An 18,263-nucleotide genomic window follows, 5' to 3' on the forward strand; every position below is an offset into this window, starting at 1 on the left:
GGGTGTGGCCTAGGCCACGAACGTGTGACCCTTTTGAGAAGAATCGAAAGTCAAAATTTTCCCAGTTGAGACAGTATATAGGGAAACTTCGGGGATTATAGGTACCAGAGAAGTTACCTGGCTCGAGGGAAAGACGAGGCTTGGGGTGAGACAAAGCGGAATTAAAGTTAGGAGGGTCCGAGGATTGATGGGACCACGGATTGGATTTCAGCTTCGGAATTCGTACTAGGTATGGGAGAGGAGACTTAGGGGTTTTCCGAGACCAAATATGCATTCTTTGATTTCATCAGTGATTTTAGAGAAACTACTTTCTCAGGCCCCATGGTAGACATAAGACAGGGAAAAGATACTGAGGAGATCGCTCTGTCCGTGGAGATGTAACGTATAGTAGGAACAGGGAGATTCGTGGTCCGCATTCCCTTTCCTTGGGAAAAGGAGAGTACCCAGTTGGTCCCATCAACCTGACCCCACCTGGGCTGCTGGAGACAGTTGTGGGCACCGGGAAAGATTGAAGCACCTTCATAGAGTGCCCTAGGGGCAATCTTGGGGATGGGAAAACAAAGGAAATGTTGGGAGTCCTGGACTGAGAGGTGCCTGCAAAAGCTAGAAAGGCGAGTTTACTCTAGAGTTTTATTTGTTTTATACTTCCTTTGAGGACTACTTTAAGATGCAGCTTGGCCAGGGGTTTTAGCTCAGCGGTAGAATGCTTGTCTAATATTCGTGAGGCCATCGGTTTGATCTCCCCCACCACAAAATAAAACCAGGACATTGCCAGAAGATTTGTGTCAAAGTGAGACTGACCCTTTTGGACCCTGACAAGTGTATGATAGCTCTCTACTTCAAGACCCTTCACCTCATTTACTGAGAACTTGTTAGATGAGTATGTACCTGAAGTTTTTTGTTTTTAATAATTTTTTAAAAAATATTTTTTAGGGGCTGGGGTGAGGCTCAGCGGTAGAGCACCTGCTTAGCGGTAGAGCACCTGCTTAGCGGTAGAGCGCCTGCTTAGCGCATGTGAGGCCCTGGGTTCGATCCTCGCTCGGCACCACGTAAAAACAAATAAATAAAGGTATTGTGTCCAACTACAACTAAAATATTAAAAAAATATTTTTTAGATGTTGATGGACTTTTATTTTATTCATTTATTTATATGCAGTGCTGAGAAATGAACCCAGTGCCTCATGCATGCTAGGCAAGTGCTCTACCACTGAGCCCCAACCCCTGCCCCTGCATTTGGTTGTTTGTTTGTTTTTGTTTTTTATTTTGTGGAGCTAGGGATCAAAACCTAGAGTGTCATGTAGGTAGGCAAGCCTATATCACTGTACATGTTTTATCTCCCATAAAAGATTGAGTTTCCTGGTACATAGTATGGCGGACTATAGTGGATATAATATAGTTTAGTATAGTATCTATACCACATGATAGTTAATAGGATGGTCTTCCTAAAAAGGTGACAGTTGATCTAGGTATGAAGGTGCTTGCCTTGCTATTCAGAACAGAGGTAGAAGGGAGGCTGAGGCAGGAGGATCACAAGTTCATGGTCAACCCCAGCAACTTGGTGAGACCTTGGCTCAAAAATGAAATGAAAAAAAAGGAATGTAGCTCAGTAGGGGAGCCACTTGCCTAGCATGCAAGAGGCCTTTAATATAATCCCCAATACAACCCCCCCACAAAAGTGACAATTGAGCTGAGATTTGGTGGTTAATAAGAGATCAGTCATGCAAAGAGCTAGGAGACAAAGCAGCTAGAGGGGACAGCATGGCTTTGAAACAGAAAAGAGTTTGGTAAATTTGAGAAGTGAAAAGGAGCCTAAAGGAATAGAGTGATCAAGAAAAGAAAGGGGGGGACTGGGGTTGTGGCTCAGCGGTAGAGCGCTCGCCCAGCACGTGCGAGGCCCTGGGTTCGATCCCCAGTACTACATAAAAATAAAATAAATAAAATAAAGATATTGTGTCCAACTACAACTAAATATAAATAAATAAAAATTAAAAAAAAAAAAAAGAAAGGGAAGAGCTGGCATAGTGGTGCACATGCCTATGATCCCAGCGGCTTGGGAGGCTGAGGCAGGACGATCACACGTTGGAAGCCAGCCTCAGCAATTTATCAAAGCTGTAAGCAACTTAGTGAAAACCTCCTGTCTCAAAATAAGAAGGGCTGGGGATGTGGCTCAGTGGCTAAGCACCCTGGGTTCAGTCCCTGGTATTAAAAAAAAAAAAAGAAGAAGGAAGGAGATGAGAATGAGAAGTCTCTAGGCAGATCACATCAGCCCAGTAGTTTACAGTACAGATTTTGTCTTTTATTCTTAGTGCTGTGTAAAGCTCTTAAAGATTATAAACAAGAGCACCCTATGATATAATATAATTTTTAAAATGTTATGGCTGCTTCTGAAGAATGACTTGTAGGGGGGCAAAAGTGGAAGCAAAGAGAGAGGTAGAGGCTATTGCAGAAGCCCAGGTGAGTGGTGTTTTAGTTGGGTTGTGGAGATGGTGAACATGAACAGAAACAGTGACATCAACATATATTTTAGACATAGAATCATAAGGACTTGCTAATGAGTTGGATTTGGATATGAAGGAAAGGAAGAATCAAGGGTAAGACTTAGTTTTGGCCTAAAAAATTGGGTGGATGATAAAGATCCATTCCAGATTATATCCAGAATCTGACCCTGTTTTACTAGGTTTTCCACCATTTCCCAGCCAAAGTTTCCATCCACATTATCTCTGATCTGGACTATTGCAAAAGCTCCCCAAATGGTCTCAGTTTTCATCCATACTGTGCCTCATTTAATCTATTTACAGAGACAAGAGTATTCCTATTAAAATAGAAATCTACTTATGTCCTGCATTTGTTGAAAATCCTCCCTCTTCCTCAGAATAAAAGTTCATGGCCTAGCCCCTATTATTTCTTTAACCCCATCTGCTCCTCTACTTTGCCATTTTAAAAATTCTAGTCCCTATTTCCTATACTTCCTGTTTTTTTCTCAGCTTTGTTTTTCTCTCTAATCCTTACTATCTTCTAATGTATGATGTAATTTACTTATTTTTTCTGTTTATCGTATGTCTCCCCGCAGTAGAATCTCTGAGGGCAGTAGTTTTTGTCTTATTTGGTTCATTGCCAAACAAACATTGAATAAATGTCTTAAATAAATTTACTGCAAAGGAGAAGTTTGTGGGAGGAGCATGATTGTATAGGGCAGAAAAAGTTCTGTTAGTCATGGTAAGTTGGAGGTGCCTGTAAGGTATCTTATGGAGGTATTGAATCAGAGAGGGAGACACACTAGTTAGGTAAGGGAAGAGATCTAGGCTGGAGATACATTAGGAAGTCATTATTAGAGATGAGGATGTGGCACATTTAAGGTACAGTTGAGGAGGAGAAGCCAGCAAAGAAGCAGAAGAGAGGATGAAAAGAAAAGCTAGTGATGGCAGCTATCACCCAGCCTCACAATTGACCCTCCCTAGTAGTTTTTCATTGTCTAGCACTCTTTCCCTGTTATGGATGTGGCTTACACTGGAGGTCAATTCATGGTTCCTCATGAACTTTTGCTAAGAACTCTAGGCTCCTTCTCCTTGGTGATTAGAACAGAGTGGTTAAGAATGCAGGCTCTGGAGTGAAGTACCTAGTTTCAGACCTCTATTGCCTATTAGTTTGTGACCATGAGCAAGATACAGTTATATGCCTCAGTTTCATCATCTGTGGGGGAAAAATAATTCCCACTTCATAGGATGATTCTGAGGAGTAAATCACTACTTAAATCAGTTAGTAGCATATGGCAAGTTTTTAACATATGTTAGTTGTTGTACTGTTCTAATGGCTTGGGATTCAGCATCTCCTGCCAGGTGAACTGAATCTGTGACTCAGACTTTGATAGCACAGTCCCTCTTCATTCCTGTCCACCAAAGTAGCATCAGTTAACCTTTCACCTAAGACTGTTACCTCATTGGATCCAGTCACAAGATACAGGATCTTTATGCTGTATGCTCATGTACTTCACCTTCTTAAAAAGTTAAATTTAATAAAGCTGATAACCAGTATAAAGTTACCTTTGGATTCATAATGTATTTTAAGTCAATATATATATATATATACTACTTGATGTCTGTGTGCTGTTTTTTTTTTTTCCTCCAAATGAAGAGAAATGATTTGCAAAGGAAGACTGGAATACTCAGATTGAACCCTCTGAAATATCAATTCCAAGTTAGAGAGTCACAGACAAAACTTTGAAACTTTCAACCTCTTTTAAAATTTTTAAAAAATTGTTGATGGACTTTTATTTTAATTATTTATATGTGGTGCTGAGAATTGAACCCAGTGCCTCACACATGCTAGGCTCTACCACTGAGCTAAAATCCTAGCCCCCATTCAACCTCTTTAACATTACAAAACTTACCCATCTTAGTCCAAAGTTCAGAATCATACTTATTATAAACTTATATTATTCCCATTAAAATTAGGTGTGTGACAAGGTTGGCCCCCAGCTCTTTTTATTTAACATGGCTTTGGGAATACTTTCCTACATAATTATAGAAGAGAGGGGCTGGGGATGTGGCTCAAGTGGTAGCGTGCTCACCTCACATACGTGAGGCACTGTTTTTGATCCTCAGCACCACATAAAAAAATAAATAAGTGAAATAAGGCATGCTGTCCATCTACAACTAAAAAATAAAAAATAAATATTTTAAAAAATTATAGAAGAGAAAGGAATGAAATATAAAAGCATAAGAATTAAAATGTTTATGATGATAGCCTACCTGGAAAACCCAAGAACATCACCCAGAAAACTTATTCAAATAAGATAATTTAGCAAACTAGGCATAGTTGTAATCCCAGCAACTTGGAAGACTGAGGCAGGAGGATTGCATGTTCACAGCTAGCCTCAGCAATTTAGCATGATACTGTCTTAAACAAATAAAGGGCTTGGGATGTGGCTCAGTGGTTAAGTGCCCCTGGGTTCAATCCATGGTACCCTTCCCCCCAAAAAAGATAATTTGTCCAAAAAAAAAGATAGTTAAGCAAAATGGGTATATTTAAAAAATGAACAACAGCCAATAGAAAGTATAAGGGAATAAAAGTATCATTTATAATAGCAACAACAAAGTAAATTAACCAGTAGTAACCTTAACCATAAATGTGCTGAAATGCTGTGCCCGAATCTAAAATGCTATCAAAGGTCACAAAAGGAAGCTTGAATAAATGGAAAAGCATACTTTATCTCTGTGTAGAAAGACTCAGTATCATAAAGATGTCAGTTCTCCATAAATTAATCTATAAATTTAACACAATCTAATAAAAATACCAACAGACTACATAACCTGAATATAAAGTGTAGATGGAAATTTCTGCATCAGGAATAGCATTAGCGTTTTGAAAAGGTTAATGAAAAGGAAATAGCTCTACCAAATAGTAAACCATTAAAAAATACAATAATTAAAATAGTAAAATCCAGGGGACATTAGCACATGCATGGGCAATTTATCAAGAAGCAAAATAGTCTGTACCCAAGACATTAAAAATTTAATATTTATATTATATAAAGATGGCATTGTCAGCAGGGAAAAGATGGATTATACAATAAATAGTATTGAAACAATCATGTAGCCACCTGGAAGAAAATAATGTGGTATCTCTACTTCAGGTCTTATACTAAAATAAATCCATATGAATCGATTGTGTTTTAAGTAAATGTAAAACTACAAATTTATGTTATAAATTTGTATTTTTGGAGATGGCACAAAATTTCTTAAAGCATAAAAGACCAATTCTGTCAACATGAAAATCTATAATTTCTGCCAAGCAAAAAAAAACATAAACAATGACAAATGGCAAACTGGGGGAAATATTCACAACTCATATCATAGACAAAGGGACTGTTTGTATAATATATACAAAAAATCTCTAAATCAATATGAAAAAGAACAAAAATTCAATAAGAAAATGGGATTGTTAACAGAAAAGGAAGATAAATGGCCTTTAATACTAACCCTCCCTCAAAAGAAAATTGAAACTACATTTGTTTATAATTTTTCACCTACAGATTGGTAAAAAATTCAAACATGGCATGGTTGTGAAAAAAGAAGCCCTCTCATGTTGCTGGTAGAACTGTAAATTGCCAATACTTGTCAAAATTACAATGCATATAATTTCTCATCTAGTATACTTGCTTGCATACAAAATATATACCAATTTATAGCATTGTTTATAGTAACAAAAGTTTAGAAACCATCCAAACACCTCTATCACTGGAGTACTAATAAAATAAATCGTGGTACTTCCATATGATGGAATATCACACAGCAAGGCTGAAGAACTGCCACAAAAGTCTTTATAGACCATGATTAGACTTTATCCTAAGAAAAAGAGAAAAGTCATTAAAGAGTTTTAAAGAGAGTAATATGAGATATGTATATTAGATCTCTCTAGAGTATTATGGAACATTGATTGAAAGAGTAAAGCCAGAGACAGGGCAACCAGTAAGTGGCCTAAATTAGGGTAGTCACTGAGAAGACACTTAAGATGTAGACTGGATAGGACTAGCAATAGATTGGATGTACCCATGCAAGAAATAAGGCACTCATACCCTAATTTTCAGCTTTGGCAGTAGATGGAGGCATTGAGATAGGAACACAAATGGAGACACAGGCTTGGGGGTGAGATGGAAAGATGATGAGCTTCCTTTGGATGAATTGAGTCGGAGGTGCTAGTGGGCAACCTATTCAAAAGTTCAGTTGAGTGTTGGCATATACAGCTCTGTGAATCAGGGGAGAAATTGGAATTGGGGGTAAATTTAGAAATCATCTTCATAATAGCTGATGTTTAAAGCCATTGGGGAAGGTGAAGTCATGTTGGGATATCTTGTGACATAAAAAGAGGAGAGAAGCCAGTCACTGGACCCCATCTAGAGTGCATAGGCAGAAGATAATAAGTGGAGCATCTGGAAGGCAATAATCACATCACAGAGGAAAAGGAGAGACTGGTAAGGTTTTCCTGGTTTGTTTCTCAATTGAAAAATCTTTTAAGACAAATGGGGTTTTCTTTGTTTCTCCCTGTCCCATATAATAGTATGTTTGTGAACAACTAAGAACATGCATGAGTAGGTCCAATCATGACTGGTTCTTCACTGTACTTTGGTTCAACCTTCATTAATGCTCCTCTGATTGCTCTCCCTGTATGCATTTATTCTCTAATTTTTTTTACATTGCCCCAACAGCTTCTATAAAGCACAGATGTGATACTACCATGCCTCTCAAAAATTATGGTTCTCCATTGCCTACAGGTGAAAATCCTCTGGGTGGTCTTCAAGCTCATCCAAGTCCTATCCCAGCTGAACTGGTCTCCTACAACCCCTGAACCACAGCCATACCCATTACCAACTACTCTCTGTTCTGTGAACTTATAATGTCTCATTCCCTTGGAACACCCCCTCCCTTCCACACACACAAATTTTCCACCCTGCCAGCTGAGGTAGTTCTGTTACACCTCCAACATTTTGTTAAAATCTTAGTTACCGGGCTTGGGATGTGGCTTAAGTGGTAGTGCACTCGCCTGCCATGCATGCGGAGCTGGGTTCGATCCTCAGCACCACATACAAATAAAATAAAGATGTTGTGTCCACTGAAAACTAAAAAATAAATATTAAAAAATTCTCTCTCTCTCTTTAAAAAAAAAAAAATCTTACCCCTGAAAGCTTTCCTAGACCCTCCCTGCAATGAGCATCACCTTCCCCTGTTCATTTTACTTTGTACTCATATCACAACACTTGCCATTGTTTTTTTTACATGCTAGTTCCCCACTGTTTACTATTCTGTCTCCACACTGGAGTGTGAAGAGAGATGATGACCCAATGTCTTCATTACAAACTCAGCCCTTAGCACAACATACTCATGAAAGAGTTGCTGAATGAGTGGGTGGATGGATGGATTGATTGTGAGTTCTCAGAAGTATAAGAACCTAGTTTCATTTATTTTTTAACTACTCCAGTGTTTTTCATAGAATTAGAACCCTGTGTTTGTGGCAAGATCATTGGAAGTTTGTTTTATTCACTTTTGTGTATTGACTGCCTAGAATAAAGCATGGCACTACAGTAGGTGCTCAATAAATATTTAAGGAATAATAAGTGAACAATTACTCATTTAGTTTGCTTTCAGGAGCCTCCAGAGAGACCAGTAGCTTTGGCAGACAATGTTTTGTGTGTGCTTCTTAATAGCTCTGACAGGCTGCTTTGTGGGCCAGTGACCAGCTGTGTCATGTAACATGGCTGTGCTGAGGGACTGTGAAGTGTGGCTAACAGACTGCATTAGGGCTGTCATGGTTGTTAAGTGTTTAATACAATGAGATATGGTTCTTTAAGCCGAAACACAGCTTGAGAGAAGCCTCAGAGATAAAAGCAAGGCAGCTCAACTAAGGAGGAATCTCTTATTCCGTGGCAAGAAAGTTTGACTTGGTTTCTACTATGTGCACAATCCTCTGAGCCAGGGGAGAAGCAGTCACAGCTGTGAAGGCAACTGGGCCTCTACTCTGTAGTGTCAAGGATAGGTTCACCAATAACCCCAGGACAAAGGCAGGATAGGCTGATGTTGCAATAGATGCATGAACAAAGGACAGCAAGCCTCCAGGAGAAGGGGAGTCTCAGGAAGTATTAGGGGAGACTTTGTGGAGGTGGGATTTGAACTCATTGACTAGGTTTTCCTAAGTGGGCTGAGAATTACAATAACTTCAGCTGGGCTTCCTGCTTCCTGTTTCCAGTCTTCTGTCTGTGCTTATCATTGTGCTTGATGATGTTCTTAGAGTGAAGATCAAATCATGTCACTTCTCTTCTTAAAATTCCACAATGGTTCCCATTTTATTCAGAGTCCTTTGAGTGGCCTACAAGGCCTGATGTGATCTGCCCTGCCCCCCCAAGTCGTGGCTCTGGCCTCATTTCTCCTTTCTCCTCTATACGCTCATCCACCCCAGAGACACAGGACACTGTTATTCCTTGAATATGCCAGGCATACTGTGCTCCCACCTGGGATTGGGCTCCCCTCTTCATCTTCTTCAAGTCTTTCCTCAGATATCACCCTCGCGAGGCTTGCCATGACTGATGTTAAGTCGCAACCCCTACATTTTGTACTGTATGCTGTCTTCAGAAATGTTTCTCCATAGTACCTTTTACCATCTGACCAACTGTATTTTACTAATTTATTTTTGTTTCTTGTCTGCGTCTCTCTAACAAAACATAAGTTCCATGAAAGTACTTTTTTTTTTTGGTACCGGGGATTGAACTCAGGGGCACTTGACCACTAAACCACATCCCAGCCCTATTTTGTATTTTATTTAGAGACAGGGTCTCACTGAGTTGCTTAGCGCCTTGCTGTTGCTGAGGCTATCTTTGAACTTGCTATCCTCCTGCTTCAGTCTCCTGAGCCTCTGGGATTACAGGCATGTGCCACTTTGCCCAGCTTCCATGAAAGTATATTTAAGAAAAAAAATCTATTGTAGATCTGGAATTGTAGCTCAGTGGTTGAGCCCTTGCCTCACACATGAGGCACTGGGTTTGATCCTCAGCACCACATAAAATAAAATAAAGGTGTTCTATCTATAACTAAAAAGATTTTTAAAAATCTGTTGTATTCAATACTGTGTCTTTAACACTTAGAATGTTACCTAGTGTGAGATGCCCAACAGATGCTTGTTGAGTGAATAAATGAGAACATGGTACATGTTTGAAGAAGTCTACAGGAAGGGCCTGCTGGAGAAGTTCCTAAAAATAGTTGCCTAAATAATCATTTGAAAGGACAGGTCTCTGAACTGTAGAGATGAAGACCTTGCTGGAGGTAGGTGTTTAAGTGAGTAGGAAATGGTCTGAGACTTAGGCAGAGAAGACTCTGTCACTATGCATCATTGGCAGGATCCAGATGTCCAAAGAGTTGGGCAGGAATCACTTGTCTCCTTCTCTTCCCTTTGACATACTGTTTTAGTCATCTTTTTTGATGCTGTGACTAAGTGACCTGACCAGCACAACTGTAGAGGAGGAAGAGTTTCTTTGAAGAGTTTATTTTATGGTTTCAGAGGTCTCAATCCATAGACAGTGTGCTCCATTCCTCAGGGCTCCAGGTGAGTCAGGAACAACATGACAGAAGAGTATTTCAGAGAGAAGTGTCTTATGTGGTGATCAGGAAGGAGAGAGGGAGTCCACTCACCAGATACAAATATATACCCAAAGCCATGCCCTAATTCCCAAACTCTACCACTTCAGTTACCACTCACTTAATCCCTATTAGGGGATTAAATCACTGGGTTAAGACTTTTATTTCTCCTCTGAACCTTCTTGCACTGTCTCACACGTGAGCTTTTGGGGTACACCTCACATCCAAACCATAACACTTACCCTCCAGGATCTGTCTCACATCTTCTCACATGGACCCCACCAGTTTCCATTGTCTACCTTTCAGGAATTCCATGCTTTTAATTCTGCATCTCTTCCTAGTAAGACCTGCCAAAGCCCTTAAGCAGGCACTTTGCTGCCGCCTAGTGGCTATTGCAGGTAAAAAAAACTTTCAGAAACAACCAACAGCCACTCAGGGACTTAGAGCTAGGTGGTAGGAGAGGAAAACTTATCTTCTTGTCCTCATGGTAAACCTGAATTATTTACAGCTGTCCCCCTCTCACAGACATGGCCATCAATGGCAATGACAATCCCTCAGAAAAGTTTTAGGTGGTGTTCCAGAGCTTTGGGTGTTTTCGGCTGGTCAGCTCCAGGGAAACAATTTGGAGCAATAGGCAAATCAAAGAGCCTACCTTGAAGGACATTTGGATCAGCGATTAGTATATCCAACCTCCATGTCCTCTTCCTTCCAACTTAAAGCTAATAAATAGTCATTAACCAGCTCAGGGCCTCATGGCCCATGTCATATGGGATGCTACTCAACTTAGCTACTGGTATGTTCCAGCCATGCATCATATTTGCAGGTAAACTATTTTTGCAGAAATCTGCCAAAGCTAGTATCTTTGGTTTCAGCAATTTCACTATGATACTTTTAGGTGTGGGGGTTTTTTGCATTTAACCTTCTTGGACTTTTATCACATTAGACCATTTGATAGTGTCCCATACATCTTGAGTACTTAGTTTTGGGGTTGCTTGTTTGATTTTACTCACTTGTGTTAGTTTACTTTCCATTGACTTAACTTTAAGTTCACATTTTTTTCCTTTGCTTTCATCTAGTTTGTTGATAATTCTGTAATTTAGTTTTGCATGTTTTTCACCTTTCTCACTAGGCTGGATTCTGTAATATATCAGATATAGCTACTTCATAGTCCCCATCTGATATTTGCAACATTTTAGCCATGCACATTTCCTCTGTGAGAAGATGACTCCTCTATTCATGAAATTATTATGCTTATCTTCTCCTTCTCCTTCTCCTTCTTCTTCTCCTTCTCCTTCTCCTTCTTTGAATTGAAACCAGGGCCTTGTGGCATGTAAGGCAAGCACTCTACCAATTGAGCTATCTCCCCAGCCTGCTTAACTTGTTTCTGACATTTTCAGTCAGCTTCCTGTAGTAAATGGGACACATTAGAGAAAAAATAGCTACCCTCTCTCTGGTTCTTCGGGTTATTTCCAAAAGGTTTTTGTCCTTTTCACTTCATGCATTTTTGCAGCCATGTTTAGGTCTAAAGTAGACCCTTCACCCAGGACTCCTCCTACATTAGTTTTATTTGCTCATCTTGGAGGCTTCTGAGGCCAAGTGGTGAAGGCAATCCCCCTCCCACTGTCTTGACAAGGTCACAGTGAGGATGAATGCTGGCAAAGCCATGCTGGTTGGTGGGAAACCGAAACCATGAGACCCTTTTTTATGTAATTGGGACTTTTCATTTTCATGCTCATGTTCCTTACAGGAGGCATGAGTATGTTAAATGCCAAATCAAATTGAATTTCAGATGGCTAGAAAATAACAGGTAGTTCATGCCTTGAAGGCTGTTCTACTACCCCTCAGCATATCAAGGACAAAGTAGAAAGCTGCTCTTCTATCTCAGCACATTGAGGACAAAACTGATAATGGACAACAATCATTCTCCGAAAGGTCACGAGAATTTTAGGCACCACATTGATTATATCAACTAAAACCCAAGTCCATATTTCCGGCCTCTTAGAAAACCTAATCATTATGCTCATTGTATAAAACCCACTATATGTAGTTTCATTCTTGATTAAGGAAAGTTATGTTATACACTTAGGAAAGTTAAGACATATAAGGATACATTCTTTTCATTTCTATAAACCCTCTTTTACTTTACATAGGAATTTATGATCCTTAATATTGGCAGAAAATGGACTGATGTTTAGAACTTACTTTTTATTGAGAAGATTGTAAAGATATAAGAACTAGTGTACCTTGACTGAGAAACAAAGAAACTCTTTGAGAAAGCAGCTCAACCAGTTTTATGAGAATAAATTTAGGAATTAATTAAAGTAGCTTTATAAGACATTTTTAGAGTAATGTTAGAAATATTATTCTATTTAGATTCTTGGGTTTAGAATTCTTAAGTAAAATTTTTAGTTGTATGGGAAGTTTCTGGAATGTTTTAAGAATGGTTTATAAACTTTAGGATATTTTAATATAAGATTTAAGGGGACTTTTTTAGATGGGAATTTTAGATTAGAAATAAAGTGCAGGTGTACTTTAAAACTTAAAGGTTAATGATAGGTTAGGAGTCTGGTTACATAGTTTGGCATTAGTTAATAAGAAAATAGTATATCTTGGGGAAAATAGTACATCTTGGGAAAATCTGAAAAAAAATGAAAATTAGTGACGCATTTTATTAATGATTGATAACTAAAGGTCACATCCTGGAAAAATGTAAATTGACGTTACATTTTTCTATACCCCTAATTATGGTTAAGAAAATGTTATGTCTTGGCAAAGTTTTGAAATTGTATAATCAATGACGTATTCTGAATCTATAATGATGAGAAAAATTGTAATAAAAGATGACCCAGAAAAAGCTGCATTAGAGCGCTCTCCCTGGAGATTGCTCCAACAGAATGACTCCTGTCTCATCTTTTTGTGGACGCCACTCATCCTTCAGGACTCCCTGGACCCCGCTAGGGCTGGACCCCGGCAGCCAAGTACCATGCAAACAGAGGTATGGCCAGCTCCCAAATAAGCTTAAAGAAATAATCCTTCCCATGCCTTTGCTTCCCTGAGTTTTTAGGGAGTGGAAACAATATCTTGTTTGACCATATATGTGAACTTTGCTCTGAAAAAAAAAAATGAGGCTTGTAGGGCTGGGGTTGTGGCTTAGAGGTAGAGTGCTCGCCTAGCATGTGTAAAACACTGGGTTTGATCCTCAACATCACATAAAAATAAAGATACTGTGTAAATATTAAAAAAAAATGAGGCTTGGGTATAGTATCTAGTCATTGCTAGAAAAACATGATATATATATGTATATACATATATATATATATATACACACACATATTTACGTAATTCTCTCTCTCTCTCTATATATATATATATACACACACACACATTCATGTATTTCTTTTTTCTAATTAATTAATTAATTAATTTTAGTTTTAGGTGGATACAATATCTTTATTTTATATGTACATGGTGCTGAGGATTGAATCTAGTGCCTCACGCATACGAGGCAAGCACTCTCCCACTGCACTATAACCCCAGCCCCTCATGTGTTTCTTTTTAAAATTTTTTTTTTTTGTAATTGTAGATGGACAGCATGCCTTTATTTGTGTATTTTTATGTGGTGCTAAGGATTGGACCCAGTGCTTCATACATGCTAGGCAAGTGCTCTACCACTGAGCTATAGCCTCAGCCTCATGTGTTTCTTAACAATGGGAATATGTTCTAAGAAATGTGTTGTTATGCAATTTCACCATTGTGTAAACATCAAAGACTATACTTATACAAACTACAATGGCAACCATGTCACTAGGTGATATAATCTTAGGGAATCACTGTCACATATATGGTTCATAATTTATCAAAATGTTCTGTAACACATGAACACACACACACACACACACACACACATACATATTCTTGTTTTCTAATCCTCTTGGCTTCACAGCTTGGCCTACCCAGGCCTTCTTTGCCTTCAAGGAGATGAAGTTGTTGGCAAAGCAGGAGAAGAATCTGTCAGACACTGCTTGCTTGCCAGAGAATCTTGCTAGAGGACATCCAGAAAAGTCCTCCATCATCAGGGCAGGTTTAGTCAATAAGCACCTTAAGTACAGTACCAAGGCCTATGAGAATAGATGAAAACTTTAAAAATGCTATTGGTGCCAAAATGTAAAAAAAAAGTACATATATATAATGTTTATAAAACATAATATTGTCAGTTCATTCGCTGTCAAATTTCAGCTCTATGCATGATGATTGCAGAAAAGTCATAACCAACTACACATTAAATAACTTAATCCTAGTTGGTTAATTTCTAAGCCAAATTTATTTTTTTAAATCCTGTCAAATTATTTAAAGTAATACATTTATGTGAAGGCATTTTAATATGTTGGATATGATTGGGTGAGGCCTCCCAAAAAGAGTGAGCCTGAGACCCAAGAGGCTGAAAAGGGCCCCATACTGCCACAGCTATCCTCTGTGTACAACCTGCGTCAGGAACACCTTCACTTTCATTCCCAACCAGGCATTTCTCATGCTGACTTAAGCTGTTCAGAAATCAAATTCTATTTCCAACATCATTCACAGAGCTAGCTGTTCACATCTCACATTCTCTTCTTTCTGGAGTCTCACTCTTAAACTGGGAGCAATTCCTGAGGTTCTCTTAAGATAAAAGAGCCATTTACTATTTGTTATGCTTGGTGCCCCGCTCAATGTCAGGCTGATTATGGACTTGGTTCCAAAAATTAGTTAAGGAGGTGTGGGTTATAGCAATGAGACAGAATATTTTAAAATAAACCAACCTCTATTTTATTAAAAATGTACAGTTTGGGGACTGAAGGAGGAAAATAGTTTTTCTTAAAGCTCTAATACAACTTAGCAACACCCAGAATTTTTATTTAAAAGCACTAGCTTGAACTTGCATTTAGAATAAGCTCCTATGTGATTTTCATTTGCCCTAAAGCTTGAGAATCATTAGCTAAGGGATGGGGTGAGGACTAGAGCTGTCTCAATTCTTCTGGATTTATAGGGTTTTGGGGAGTGACACATTCAACTTCTTGCAGACAAGCTCAGCTGGTTCATCTGTGGGTTTCTGGCATTCCTTTTTTTGAGTTGATGAGGCACTGAAAGAGTTAACACAGTTATAGGTGGAGGAGCAACTGAAACAAGTCCCTGGAATGGAAGTGGCCATCTTGCCCACCTGAGAACTTGTGGGGACCAGTCCAGACTGGGATAAGACTTGACCTGGAGAAGAACCTGCTGAACACATTATGCCAAATCCTAGGGAATCTGCTGCTCTTCTTGTAAATCTGCCTTTTGTCTTACTTCACAGGACATTTCCTCTTCCCTCTCTTCATTCTTTTCTCTCTCCTACCTATCCATATTTTTTCCTCCTCACCCTGCCTAATCTCTTTTCCAGATAACAAGTTACAAGTCCCCCACCCCTGTCTATCTCCAACATGTGGGACATCTATGCAAGCCTGTATTCTTGTGCATCTTGGAGGACACAGGGGAACCAGCATCTACTTTTGTGCAGTTATGGACCTGAGGAAGGGGATAGCAATATGATAGATTCAAAGCCAAGATTCATCTCCAGCTACAAAAAGTGTTTTGTGTGTGCAGATGCACACAGCTTTTGCACCTATCATGCAGAGAGTCCAAGGACCACACTTATAAGCAGGAAAAGATCTTAGAGAAGGGCTGCTGGATTTTGAAGAACATAGTCACAAACTACAAAAAGATGAATAGCCTTCCCCACATGCTGAGAGGACATTCCTGTGAGCCTAGAGATAAGACAGGCTATCAGTGTGAGGCAGACCAGGAAAATGGGGCAGTCAGCATGAGGTCAGTCCCTCTTATGAAACTTGATACTGCTGTGAGCTGGGCAACATGGCCAGAGGAACTGGAGGGATTGGCAGGACTACAGAGAAGTGAATGACCTAGACCCAAGCAGCAATGGGTATGAGGATGCATGGTGGACCAGGAGCAGAAGGCAAAGAAAGATGCTCTTTTGGGAATAGAAGCAGAGTGTGTCTCTAAAAGGCCACATGCGTAGAAAATTCACAAAGAAAGCTCTAATACACCACCAACCCCAGACAGTGAGTGGCAGCTTAGGCAATGACAGAGAACTTCTGCTAAAGACTAGCAGCCCTAGCCAGGTGCTATGGTGCAGTCCTGTAATCCCAGCGGCTCAGGAGGCTGTGGCTAGAGGATTGCAAGTTCAAAGCCAGCCTCAGCAACTTAGCAAGGCCCTAAGCAACTTAGTGAGACCCTGTTTCTAAATAAAATATTTTAAAAAGGGCTAGAGATGTGGTTCAGTGGTTGAGCACCCATGACTTCAATCCCTAGTACAAAAAAAAAAAAGACTGGCAGCCCACTTGCCATGAAAACAGGGTCCCAAAGCAATATAGACACCCCCACAATGAAGCATCAAGGAACAGGCAGACATTCAGGGAAGTGGTACCAACCTGGGATGCAGATGAAGAGAACAGAAGAATCAAGGCTCTGCCTCTTTACCTGGTGGTGTAAGAATTCAAATAAATTTGAATAGAGTTGGAAAAGGGGAAGAAAATTGTATTCATCTAAATTCCCTTAGAAAGGGGAAGCTGTCTTTGCTGGGAACAATATTTTGATAAGTGCTTCAGCCTGCAGCTGAGATCCCAGTAGAGGCCTAGGTGTGGGTGGAACAGCTCTGCTTGAGACATGAAGGTATGTTAGAATTTTGCATGTTATACCAAAGAGAGAAGGCAAAAAAAAAAAAAAAAAAATTTCAAGGGAAGAAAGGAGACTGCTGTTGGGTGCTGTTCACTGTGAATCCCTTTCTCCATTATCCCCTTACATTTTCAGAAAGATACTGCCATTGATGCTTGAGGTCAAGTGGAGTGTGTACACTGGATGTTTATGCATGTATTTCTGTGTTGAAGGGAGAATAAAATGTCTGGTCTCAAATTTCCACAGAGGCTAGGCAGACCCAGGTACTTGCAGAATGCAGGGAAGAGAGACACAGAGAAGGAGTTTGTAGAGGGAGGACACAACTCTGGGGGGATCTCGGCTGGACAGAGACCCCAGTGACTTCTGGGTTCTACCAAAGTTCTCCTGAAATGTTGTTTTGGTCATTCTTAATTCTGTTTGTTGTATCCAAATCAACTAACAACAACAGTAACACACACAAACACACACACACTCCCCTTTGGAAGTGGACACCAGGTACCCGCACTAGGGCTTTCAAGCTGGTTCCAACTGGTAAGCTCAGACCCATTTCAGAGCAGAGGTACAGCCAAGGCATTGCTTTCTCTGATATTGCTCAACTACTATGTCTTACCTAAGTCTCCATTGGGAGGATGAAGCAGCACTAGCATCTTGGTTCTGGTTAGGTTAGACTGGCAGCCATCAGAGCTGTTTCTCTGTCAGAGATCTTTAATTGGGGTAGGTACAGGGCCACAAGAGGCAGATGGAATGGTTAATCTGGAAAGGTCCCTTGGAAGAGCCTTGAGTCTGAATATTGATGTCTTTAATCCAGGAGAGGCACAGGAGAACTGAACCTGTTCTAACCAGAAAGTCCTCCTGCTGGCCTACTGAGATCTGCCACACTCGCCTTAGGTATTCTTCTTGGGACAATTCTCAAAGGCAATAAAAAAATGAAAATAATAAAGATAGGTCCACATCTCAAGTTTATCATGCAATTCATGGTCTCCCTAAATCTCTCCATTCCTCTACTTGCTCTTCCTGAGAATAACCCCCAGGTCAAGGGCTAGAATATGGCTCTTTAGAAATTCATGTGCAGCCTAGGAAACCTGTGAAGATGATACCCCTGCAGTAATCTTCAGAGTACTATGGAAAGCCTTTAAGAGAACTGGTGTTGGTATGGCTAGTTGATGGCTAGTGAATTGAGACAAGTTAGCCTTTCTTATCTGATGTAGCACAAAAAAATGAGGCCATTACTAATGTTTAGAAAGAGATTGCCTGGACTGTTGGACAGGGACAGTGTGTCCTTGGTGGGCAGGTCTCCAGGTTAAGTACTCAGCCTTGCACCTTACCAGGTCTTGGGGGACATCAAGCTTCTGTGGTGAGAGGAAGGTATATCCTGCACCAAAAGCCAGGGGATATCTGGGTATCTGCCTAGCTGGTCCCAGGACAGACTGACAGGGT

The 18,263-nt window shown here is 39.9% G+C and overlaps 2 protein-coding genes across 3 annotated transcripts in view; one reads left to right on the plus strand and one right to left on the minus strand.

The window, feature by feature from the left end:
• The window catches only part of Prpf40b (pre-mRNA processing factor 40 homolog B), a 108,083-nt gene that overhangs the window by 211 nt on the left and 89,609 nt on the right, over window positions 1-18,263 (plus strand). The gene's annotated exons all lie outside the window — the stretch shown is intronic.
• Window positions 14,367-18,263, minus strand: part of Fam186b (family with sequence similarity 186 member B) — a 29,168-nt gene continuing 25,271 nt past the window's right edge. The window contains 3 exon segments of the mRNA XM_015493316.2: window positions 14,367-15,238; window positions 16,583-16,631; window positions 17,437-18,263. Of these exon segments, the coding sequence (XP_015348802.2) occupies window positions 18,148-18,263 (116 nt within the window). The 3' untranslated portion in view covers window positions 14,367-15,238; window positions 16,583-16,631; window positions 17,437-18,147.

The sequence above is a fragment of the Marmota marmota genome, unplaced genomic scaffold (assembly GCF_001458135.2).
Source record: "Marmota marmota marmota unplaced genomic scaffold, marMar, whole genome shotgun sequence".
NCBI classification, from domain to species: Eukaryota; Metazoa; Chordata; class Mammalia; order Rodentia; family Sciuridae; genus Marmota; species Marmota marmota.